General features: G+C 41.1%; 1 protein-coding gene across 1 annotated transcript; it reads left to right on the top strand.

The window, feature by feature from the left end:
• The first annotated feature begins 1,881 nt into the window (after positions 1-1,881).
• Positions 1,882-9,954, top strand: LOC115922249. Its single transcript, XM_030980758.1, has 3 exons — positions 1,882-2,008; positions 2,942-8,953; positions 9,887-9,954. Exon 2 carries the CDS (start codon positions 3,095-3,097, stop codon positions 8,309-8,311), a length of 5,217 nt encoding a protein of 1,738 aa, XP_030836618.1. The 5' UTR covers positions 1,882-2,008; positions 2,942-3,094; the 3' UTR covers positions 8,312-8,953; positions 9,887-9,954.
• Positions 9,955-11,845: the final 1,891 nt, after the last annotated feature.

Below are 11,845 nucleotides of genomic sequence, written 5' to 3'. Positions count from 1 at the left end.
AGAGTAAATATTCAAATACAGTGTACCTCACAACAACTCAAAATTCAAGTACATTTTGTTTAACCCCTAATGTAATCAATTCTTCTAAGTTCCACTTTAGTTTGCCTTCGTGTAAAGTTAACAAACAGAAAATTATGGTTAGGTTGTGCAACTGTCACAATGTGTCCCAAAATTTTATTTCATTACACAGAACAAAAGTATCAGATTGTTCTGTTTTTTTAAAAGATTATTGAAAGCTCTCTTCAGTTTTAAACGGCTTCACAGTCAATCATCCAGTGGATAAGCTATGCAGACAAGAGGCAAAATATAAAAGACCGATCTGTCTTTGTAGTTTGTACGAATGAAGTTCTATGTTTTGTTTTGTTTTTCCTGAAAATGCGTTCTCTCCAAAGTTGTGTTGAAGTAGGTCAAGCTGATCCTGGCTAATGAGCTTGCTTTCGTGGACTTCCTGCAAGAGAGTCCTGGGTTTTCCATCTCTCCTGTTTACCTTGTTTCACCACTTTAAGCTGTTTCTTGGCATCTTGCACTTGCTGTCTGGTTATATTCAGTTTCTAATCAACTCAGACAGAAAAAGAATAGTCATGTTCTTTTGTAATGTCATAGGGTTTCTTTGGAGGCACGGGAACACTTTTGGATGTTGTACATGGTTTTGCTGGGAGTCTTGAGCCATGGGTCTGTTTATAGGGAGGATGTCCAGGAAAGACAGTAGGCACAGCTCTAAGAATGAGATGTGGTGTGTAACATCCTTTCCTCTCTTGGGTGTATTCCTGCATTACAATAAAAGCAAATGGAAACAATGAGTTTTTTCTCATAACATGACAATTGTTCTACTATTCATGCTATTTCATGTGATTTTTAAGACTGAAACTGAAAGCAGCTTCCAGCCAAATAAATAAAATAATAATGATGTCAGCAAGTCATAAGCAAATTTGATAGAAATAGTGTAGTGTGCGGTGGGATTTTTAGGCTAGCCTAGCCTAGTTGGATAACTCCTGTGATGTGAAATTTGGCAGGCTAGCCTGGCTTAGACCAAAAGCTTCAGTCTCTCTATATCGTCGGTTGTTCTACCGAGACTGCGTCTGGCTCCACGGCACTAGACCTCTGATTATATTATGGGGAATGTCAACAAATGTCAGTTTTATTAAAGAAATGACCCATATCAGATGGTTATATCTGTCTAACCTGGCTTTGCCTTTCGGGCTTTAGAAATTAGAGAGTAGAGTTTAGATCTAGAGTCTAGATCTAACTTAGATCTAGACCTTCTAGAGTCTAGTCTATAGTTAAAATTTCTAGATCTAAAGAAGTTGACATTTGATTTTTATCTTGAAATTAGATAAGATAAAATTAATTGTATCGTTTTATTCTAGACTTTTCTTTAATAGAATCAAGCTCATGGAGTTATATTTCCGAGTTGGACTCTCTGGCTCTTGGAGTTGCGAGCGACTCCAGCGCAGCAGAATTTTCCCATCACCATCCCCAGAACCTTAACCCATGCCTGCCCCAGCCCGGCGGGCGTGGACTGGCGCGCTCCGCTGCTGCAGGAGCTGCGGTGGCTTGTCATGAGACAACCCGGGTACAGACTACAGTCACTGCATAAACTACATTTTTAGCTCTAAAATCTCCTTATTAATCAACATAACATTAAGAAGAACTTACTTGTGAAATATTATGCAGTTCCCTTTCTTTCTTCGGTTCGAACATCCAAATGCAACGCACGAACCTGGCTTCTCCAATTTTTTCCACGTATGTTGTGCACAGTAATCAGTATCTTGTTGGGTCGTTCGTTTTTCTGCCCTCCTTAGTAATGGCGGCCACAGCTCCAGGTCCACACAGCAATTTGAGCGAGTACGCCCTCTAGTGTTATTAAGTATATATCTCTATGGTCGAGCGTCAAGTCACTGGAGATGAGCTCTCCAGTTTTCCCAGTTTTCCCGTTTTTGTCCTGTTTGACAGTGACACCAGTGAGCCCAGTGTTTCGGCAGTAAATTGCTTAGTTCCGGCCAAAGAAGTGAGTTTCTGATATATAGATAAAATGTATTAATTATAAGTTGAATTTCATTCGTTCAACTTCAGTAGTCATTGAATCGCACGTGTGAAAGTGAATATTATACGTGTGATGCTATGCCAGGGACATTACTGTATAATTTGTTGCCGTTTTGACGAAGAGTGAAAGTGGATAAATGTAAAGGGATATAAGAGAAAATAATTTAGGCGAGATTTGGTCAATTTATAATGACCTGCATTGTGTTTATTTAGTCAGAGCAAGTGAAGTTTTGCTTTGAAATATTGATGTAGATTTCTGGAAAATGTAATTTACAAGCAAGGGGTTTGTACTGTGCAGGGTGTAAATTTCACCTACTTAATTATGCGCACAGCTAGAGCCAAGCTTTATACATAGGGCTTTGCATTGGAAGCAGTCTTCATGTTTTTTAGTTATCTTTGTAACATAAACAGAGAGTTATGTATTGTAGGTTTGTGAAGACTTATTGAGTATAGTTCTGATAAAGGAATTTAGTCACAATTGTAATGTGGATTATTAGGAACAAATGTTGATTTTCAGATTGGGTTGATATTTTGGAAAGATGTGATTGAAACACGTATAATGAGATAGGCTTTTGGATTTCAGCCGTAGCATTTATTTTCGTTAGGCATTTATCAAGATGTTTATGAAAGTTTACATTTGTAGTCACAAATGTTTAATAGTTGGTTGCCTTTATGAATTATGCAAATACAAATGCATGTTTATGTATAGGTACCAAATCACAAGGTTCAGGTTTAGGACAGTTTGGGTATTAATATACAAGTGGTGTATATTTATGAGTACAAGTTCATTAAGTTGTCATGGTATTAGAGGCACTCAGAAATAAGAAAACAAAGGAAACTTTTTCGTGCAATACTTATTAATTTATTGTATTTTCTGTGCATCTGATTCTCATTACAGATTGAATTTGATTCTGTGTTGTCTTCGACTCTTCGTTTGAGGAAGCTAATAAAGACGTCATAATCCCATTTCGAGTTTGGAACTTTAGCAATTTGTATCATGGTCAGCGAACCATAGCATTCAATTTCTAGAGCTATCACCAGTTCTAGCAAGATGCCAGAATCAGAAGCAACAGCACAGCTGAAGTTGAAGCGGCGAGGTGCCAAGGCTAAATTGACAAGATGTGGAAATGCAGTAGAGCAGCTCATTTCAAAGAAAGCAAGCATGGAAGCTGTTGAGGAAAGATTCCATCATCTCAAGATCGTGTATGAAGAGCTGCAAGAGAAGCACGAAATTTATTCGGAGTTGATCCTCGATGATGATCAGTTCGAGAAGGAAGAGAAGTGGATGGAGGTCTGCGACACATCTTTCATAAACTGGCAAGTAAACGCTTCAAAGTATCTTGACGAGTTAAAGGAGAGAGGAGAACCAGAGAAAGTGGAAGCAGCGCCTTCTACTGAGAGTCCTGCAGATGCAGTCCAGTCTGGGTCTGGTCAGTCCTCCTCTCCTGAAGTAGCATCCGCTCCATACAGCCTGAGGATTGAGAAGCCGCATCTGCCCAAGTTTAGCGGAGATGTCCGGGAGTTTTTCGTTTTCCGAGACGATTTCAAACATCTGGTAGAAAGCCGATATAGTAGTAGGGATGGTATCACCATCCTACGTAGCTGCCTGCAGGGTAAGCCCCTCGACCTTATCCGGGGTATTGGAACTGATTATAATGCTGCATGGGAGCAGTTGGACTTAATTTATGGAGATCCCAGATTCGTAGCTGATGCTATCATAGATGACATCAGCAAGTTCCGAGCACTAAAGGAGAATGAAGATAGCCGCTTCTGCGAATTAGTGCATCTGGTGAGGAGAAGTTACAACATCCTTGTAAGTGTGGGAAGGCAGCATGACATGGACAACAATCACATGTTGGCCTCTATTGAGAGGAAGTTGAGCCAAGGAGACCGCAAGGTATGGTTCAGATGCCAGGAGAAGGATGAAGATCCAGCATCACTACACATGCTCCTGGAGTGGATGGCCAACGAGATGAAGGCCAGGATGCGTGCCTCAGCCCCGCTACGTAGTGAATCCCGCAAAGGAGCTGTTGGTTTCTGTGCGCAGAAAGACACGAAGCCAGATAAGGAGCGGAAGTGGGTTCAAACACCTAGTGCCAAAGACAGGTGTTGGATCTGCCACTCATCAGACCACTGGATAGATCAGTGCAAGAGGTTTATCTCCAAACCAGCATCAGAAAGATTGCAGATTGCCAAGGAGAATCGGGCTTGTTTTAGCTGCCTTAAGCAAGCAGAGAGGGGGCATTTGATGGCAACATGCAATAGACGCAGACAGTGTTCAGAGATGAGACAAGGCCAAAGGTGTAAATTCTATCACCATCCATTGCTGCACCTGGAGTGGGTACCGAGGCAAGATGATAGTTTGGAGCAAAACCAACGAGGCCAAGTGGGAGTCGCTACAGTTGTAGCTAAGGAGTCTCTTCTACCCATTGTTTTGGCAGAGGTCTTAGGATGCAATGGTGATATGAAGGAGGGAAACGTGTTGCTAGACTCTGGTGCCCAGATAAGCCTTATCCGGCAGGAGTTGGCAACAGAGCTGCAGTTAGAGGGCACACCTACAACCATTACCATTTGCAAGATTGGAGATGAGCAGGAGCTTCTGCACACTAACATCTACAAAGTGCTAGTTAGAGAGAAAGGTGAAGGTGGCAAGCCTTTTACTGTGTCAGCCATAGGAATTCCGTGCATTAGCGAACATGTACAGGCTATCAACTTGGACGATCTAGCAAGGAAGTTTCGCATAAAACGGAAGGATCTACATAGAAGTAGTGGACCTGTGGACATTTTGATAGGAGTTGACCACACAAGGTTTCATTGCGGTGAAACCAGGGAAGTTGGCAACTTTATTGCTAGAAAGTCAAGGATAGGATGGGTTATCTTTGGAGCAACACGTGGTGACAGAGTGCAGAGCAGTGCAGTACTGCATGTAAAGTTAGCATCACCTGTAGATTTGACGGACTTTTGGTCAGTTGAGACAGAGGGAGTGAGGCCTGAAGGATGCCAGTGTATAGAGAGCAGACTCACTAGACAAGAGGTGATAGAGGAACAGGTGATCAGGTCCTCAGCTCACAAGATTGGAAAGCAGTGGCAGATAGCCTACCCTTGGCAACGAGATCCTGAGATGTTGCCTGACAATAAGTGGCAAGCAGAGAAGGTGCTTCAGTCCACCGAGAAGAGGCTTGCCCGGAATCCTGAGCACGCTAAAGCTTATGACCAACAGATCCAGGAAATGGAGGATATGGGGTTTGCCAGGAAGCTTTCACCCCAAGAGATGGAGTGCCATGAAGGGCCAGTACATTATATCTCCCATCATGCTGTTGTGAGAGCTGAGAAAAAGAGTACTCCAATCCGGATAGTATTCAACTCGTCAGCATCATTCCAAGGCCATAGTTTAAACGAGTACTGGATGAAAGGGCCTGACCTCTTGAACAGTCTACCTGGAGTGTTGTTAAGATTCAGGGAGAAGTACATCGCCATATGTGCAGATATCTCCAAGATGTACCACAGGGTGCTCATACCAGAGAGTGACCAACATGTGCACAGGTTTCTTTGGAGAAACATGGATGTCAGTAGAAGGCCAGACGTATACATCATGAAGGTAGTAACCTTTGGAGATAAACCGGCAGCAGCAATGGCGCAGATTGCTCTCAAGATGACTGCTGAGCAGGGGGAGAGTAAATACCCAGAAGCAGCCAATGTACTCAAGAGGAATGTGTACATGGACGATATTTGTGACTCCGTGGAGACGCTTTCTGAAGCAGAGAGGCTCACCGGCGATATAGATGAGGTACTTTCAAATGGTGGCTTTAAAGTGAAGGGATGGTTATCAAATAAACCATTGCATGGAGACAACAAGGAAGGAGAAATGAAGCTGCTAGAAGCCCTTGCTGAAGAGAAAGTGTTGGGTGTCGTGTGGGACAAGAAAGGCGATGTGTTCTCATACAGAGTAAAGTTCCGTGAAGGAGTGATGCCTTCAGCCAATGAAGGAGAGAGCCGTCTGAAACTCACCAAGAGGAAGATTCTAAGCCAGGTAGCCCGCGTCTTTGATCACATTGGCTTTGCAGCTCCGATCATCGCACGTGCTAAGATGGGTCTACAGAGGCTATGGCAGATGGGTCTTGGATGGGACGATCCATTACCAGAGAAAGAGCAAACTGAGTGGACTAAGTTGTTTGAGGAGATGACTTTGCTCAACAATGTCAAACTGAGGAGATGTCTTACACCACAAGATGCAAGAGGCAAGCCAGTTCTGTGCATTTTCAGTGATGCTTCAGAAAGTGCATATGGTACATGTGCGTACCTTAGATGGCGGACTGATGACAATAAGTATGAGGTGCGGTTTGTGGCAGCTAAGTCAAAGGTAGCACCACTCAAGACTTTGACGATGCCTCGTCTCGAACTTCAAGCAGCAGTAGTAGCCGCGAGACTTTACAAGGCAATCAGCGAGGAGATAAGGCTGGAGATAGAGAAGGTGGTTTTCTTCGTTGACAGCATGATTGTTTTCCACTGGATCAAGTCGCCTGCGAGAAGCTTCAAGGCGTTTGTGTCAAGCAGAGTGGGGGAAATTCAGAGTTTAACAGATCCCTCACAGTGGAAGCACATCCCAGGAACAATGAATGCCGCTGATGATGTGTTAAGAGGAGTAACTGTTGACAAACTGGCTGAAGTGTGGAAGCATGGCCCTAGCTTTCTCTACACTGATGAATCAGAATGGCCAGTAGATGAGCCCGAGGCAGATCAGCGGGCTGTTGATAGTGAGCAGAGGAAGTCTCCGGCAGTATTCTCAGTACATGAGACAAGTGAATTGCTAGAGTGCAAGAAGTTCTCTAAATGGAGAAAATTACTGAGAGTGACAGCCTACGTGATGAGATTCGTTAATATCTTGAAGTCCAGAATCCATAAGGAGTCTCTACCCGACGAGAAGACGACTCTAACTACCACAGAGTTAGAGAGAGCTGAGATGTATTGGATAAAGGTAGCCCAGGAGAGAATCAAGCCACACTTCAAGAAGGGAGACTTCAAGGTGCTCACTCCTTTCATCGATGAGGAAGGGGTGATCAGAGTTGGTGGTAGAGTGGGAAACATGGACATATCATATGAAGCTAAGCATCCTGTTCTACTCCCATATGACCATGGTATTTCACTTATGATCACTAGGTACATGCATGAATCGGGTCACCATGGTGTAGCAGCGACGACAGCCAGGACAAGAAAGAGGTTCTGGATCCTGAAGGGACACCGGCTTGCTAAGTCGGTAAAGCACCGCTGCGTGGTATGCAGAGCAGCAGCATGCCAGGCAGAGATACAGCAGATGGCCAGCCTACCAAGCATCAGAGTAGCTCCGTTCACGCCTCCGTTTCATTTTACGTCGTGTGATTACTTCGGCCCATATCATGTGAAAGTTAGTCGAAACAAGAAAGCGAAGCACTATGGCGTGATTTTTACTTGTTTGAATACAAGAGCGGTTCACCTTGAGCTAGCAGTAGATTGTTCAACGCAAGAGTTTCTGCAGGTCCTCAGAAGGTTTTTTGCGATTAGAGGTCACCCTAAGGTCATCATGAGCGACAACGGTACTCAGTTTGTGGGTGCCAAGCGTGAGTTACGAGAGATGGTGAAAGGGTGGGATGATGTGCAGCTTCGAGATTTTTGTGCAGAGATAGGGGTTGAATGGCAGTTCACCACGCCATTAGCTCCACATCAGAATGGATGTGCCGAGGCACTTGTTAAAAGTTGTAAGTTTGCTCTACACAAAGCAGTTGGTAGTCAGTGTTTAACACCCTTTGAGCTGTACACATGTTTAGTTGAGATAGCAAACCTAGTAAACCAGCGACCCATTGGTAGGATACCGAATGATCCAGATGATGGAAGTTATGTCAGTCCTAATGATATGTTGTTAGGAAGAGCGTCGCGAAGCGTACCCCAAGGTCCGTTTAGGGAGACAGAGAATCCGCGTCATCGCGTCGAGTTCGTACAGCGTATAGTAGATTCGTTCTGGAGACGCTGGTCTCGAGATGTTCTTCCGCTCCTCGTGCCTAGCAAGAAGTGGAACACAGAGCGTCGTAATGTACGCGTGGGGGACGTCGTCATGACCGCAGAAGCAAACGCGGTACGTGGAAAGTGGACAATTGCCAGGGTGATACAAGTGTATCCTGGTGCTGATGGTAGAGTTAGGAACGTACAGTTGAAAACAGCGGTGGGCATATATCGCAGACCAGTTACGAAGATAGCGGTTATTTATCCCTCTGAAGGCTACGATGAAAGCGTATAGGATTTATAGACAACTCTGAAAAGGACTTGAACAGAAAATAGAGTAAAACTTCAGTCAAAGTTTTCTATCTATTTGTCTTTATCTATTTGTGTATGTTAATATAATTAAGTCTTGGATTGAGACTAAGGTATATGAGGAAAAGTCCTCATCCGGGGGGAGGATGTTTCGCTGAGCGAAATTTATTTTGTGGTTTTTTCAGCAAGTCGAAAATCTTAGAAGAGATTTTTAGAGTTCAGATTCTTTGTTTCATAAGATAAGAAAAAAGGTTCTTTTTGTTAATTATAATATCAGGAAAGATAGATATTTATTCTCTTTCAGCCTAAATGAAGCATTTAGGTATTTTATAGAAGGTGAATTGGCAATTTAAATATTTACAATGTCTGTTGTATTCATGATCGATGTTTTTTATAGTAGGATTTGAAATGGCCTTTCTTTGAGTATTTGTTTTTCAAGGATACCTTACTTTCGACTTTCGATAAGTAGCGAAGCCATTTTAGTCACTTGTTCGTGTAGTCTGTCGAGCGTCAAGTCACTGGAGATGAGCTCTCCAGTTTTCCCAGTTTTCCCGTTTTTGTCCTGTTTGACAGTGACACCAGTGAGCCCAGTGTTTCGGCAGTAAATTGCTTAGTTCCGGCCAAAGAAGTGAGTTTCTGATATATAGATAAAATGTATTAATTATAAGTTGAATTTCATTCGTTCAACTTCAGTAGTCATTGAATCGCACGTGTGAAAGTGAATATTATACGTGTGATGCTATGCCAGGGACATTACTGTATAATTTGTTGCCGTTTTGACGAAGAGTGAAAGTGGATAAATGTAAAGGGATATAAGAGAAAATAATTTAGGCGAGATTTGGTCAATTTATAATGACCTGCATTGTGTTTATTTAGTCAGAGCAAGTGAAGTTTTGCTTTGAAATATTGATGTAGATTTCTGGAAAATGTAATTTACAAGCAAGGGGTTTGTACTGTGCAGGGTGTAAATTTCACCTACTTAATTATGCGCACAGCTAGAGCCAAGCTTTATACATAGGGCTTTGCATTGGAAGCAGTCTTCATGTTTTTTAGTTATCTTTGTAACATAAACAGAGAGTTATGTATTGTAGGTTTGTGAAGACTTATTGAGTATAGTTCTGATAAAGGAATTTAGTCACAATTGTAATGTGGATTATTAGGAACAAATGTTGATTTTCAGATTGGGTTGATATTTTGGAAAGATGTGATTGAAACACGTATAATGAGATAGGCTTTTGGATTTCAGCCGTAGCATTTATTTTCGTTAGGCATTTATCAAGATGTTTATGAAAGTTTACATTTGTAGTCACAAATGTTTAATAGTTGGTTGCCTTTATGAATTATGCAAATACAAATGCATGTTTATGTATAGGTACCAAATCACAAGGTTCAGGTTTAGGACAGTTTGGGTATTAATATACAAGTGGTGTATATTTATGAGTACAAGTTCATTAAGTTGTCATGGTATTAGAGGCACTCAGAAATAAGAAAACAAAGGAAACTTTTTCGTGCAATACTTATTAATTTATTGTATTTTCTGTGCATCTGATTCTCATTACAGATTGAATTTGATTCTGTGTTGTCTTCGACTCTTCGTTTGAGGAAGCTAATAAAGACGTCATAATCCCATTTCGAGTTTGGAACTTTAGCAATTTGTATCATGGTCAGCGAACCAATAATGGTAAAAATACTGATGATGATGATGATAATAATTATGATGATGTGTAATACAAGTGTCCTATTACAACGGGCCTACTGTCACTACTACTTCACACTGTTTAACATATTCGAACTCATCCAAATCTCAGTTTAATAAGACATTATACACGAACACGTCGATTGCTTTATCTTGGCTCCTTCAACCATTGATCGCTTATTCTATTCCCAAACTCGATTATCTATCTTGAGATTCTTCAGAGAATTGTGATTTTGTTTCGTTAATACAACTTTTTAATATTTAATAGTTGAAATTCACTGTTTACTCATTATGTATATATATATATATATATTATATATATTTATATATATATATTTTCCCTCTCCTACCAAGATGAGATGTTTGTATGTGACTACCTGACTCATGGTATCTACATGGCGTTTGTAAATGGTACTAGCAGCTTCAAAGGCGCTAACTTCACACTGCTCCCTCTCGATAACGTTGAGACTCCCATCGCTCTTCAATATGACTTACGATCTCGTACCATATACTGGACTGATGTTGCTTTGGATGCCATCTACCGATCTAATATCAACGGGTCTGGTAATGAGAAGATCATTTCTGATCTTGTATGTAAGTAGAACGTATTGATTCTGATCAGTAGGATTACATTCCATTTTAGAGCAAGTCACACGATGTTCAGGCCCTGATCAGAGGTGGGTCTAGATAATGTATGTTTCAGAGTCTCTGTAAATCTTATGTCAGTTTACCTTTGAAATAAAACAAACCCTTTTTGGAATAATACACAGTTTTTATTGTTCCGATCGATTTTAGGTTCTAATATACGGTATATTCAGGATATCGTATTTCGTGATCTTTTACAACCTTTTCCTATAATACATCAAGTGTTTTTACAACATACGAGAAATACATTTGTTTGTCTATCCCTTATGAAGGTATCTTGAACAATAGAAAATGCTTATAATGTATTTCTTTTTTCCATGTAGCCCCACAAGGATTAGCTATTGATATTGAAAACAATCGCTTGTACTGGACCGATGCTGGTTTGAATCTTGTGGAATCCGCCAATTTAGACGGTTCAAACCGTACGGTAATCGCAGATATCGGTCACGATAAACCTCGTGGAATAGCAGTATCGGTTACGCATCGGTAGGTTAGCACGATACCGTCACATTAATGAAATAATTGCCTCTACCGTTTTTAATTCTTCTAGAGAAAAAATAAATAAATAAAATGCTGTCGTTTTTAATTCTCTTGATTTGCAGTTAATATTAAACACAGTTCAAGATTGTTACGTCAGAGTCCAATCTTAAAGGCATGAAAGGAAACCTCACCCCAATAAGTATAGGTATTCTGAACAAAACGAGATGTATTCCGCACCTTTCATGTGCAATAATCCTTCCAAAAGTGTACAAGAGATATATTAATAAAGATATTCTTGGCATGATTTGATGCCTTTTAGAATGACATGGGCGCAGCCATTTTCTTGAAAATGTGACGTACCAGGCGAAGTTGTACATTTATCAAGCACCAATCTTTGATTGGAAATACTCTTTAGTTCAATCACAAAACGAAAAAATAGCAGTTGACAAATCTATTTCATTTATGTGATACCTTCACCCCAGCAGAGAACCAAATTATTTATGCAATTCGTGTTCTGGCAATTGTAGTACAAAGGATAATAGCAGGTAAATGAAATGCTTCATCACCAAACACATCTGGGAAGGAAGAATCAATAAATTGTATAAATTTACTTGATCGCGACTTCGCACAGTACGTCACGTTATCAAGAAAATGGCGATGCCCAATGTCGTGCTGAGGAAGTGTACATTATTCTTGCTA

The sequence above is a fragment of the Strongylocentrotus purpuratus genome, unplaced genomic scaffold (assembly GCF_000002235.5).
Source record: "Strongylocentrotus purpuratus isolate Spur 01 unplaced genomic scaffold, Spur_5.0 spur5_contig_820, whole genome shotgun sequence".
Taxonomy (NCBI): Eukaryota; Metazoa; Echinodermata; class Echinoidea; order Camarodonta; family Strongylocentrotidae; genus Strongylocentrotus; species Strongylocentrotus purpuratus.
The sequence above is the reverse complement of the archived record's forward strand: the minus strand, read 5'-3'. Positions and strand labels throughout refer to the sequence as shown.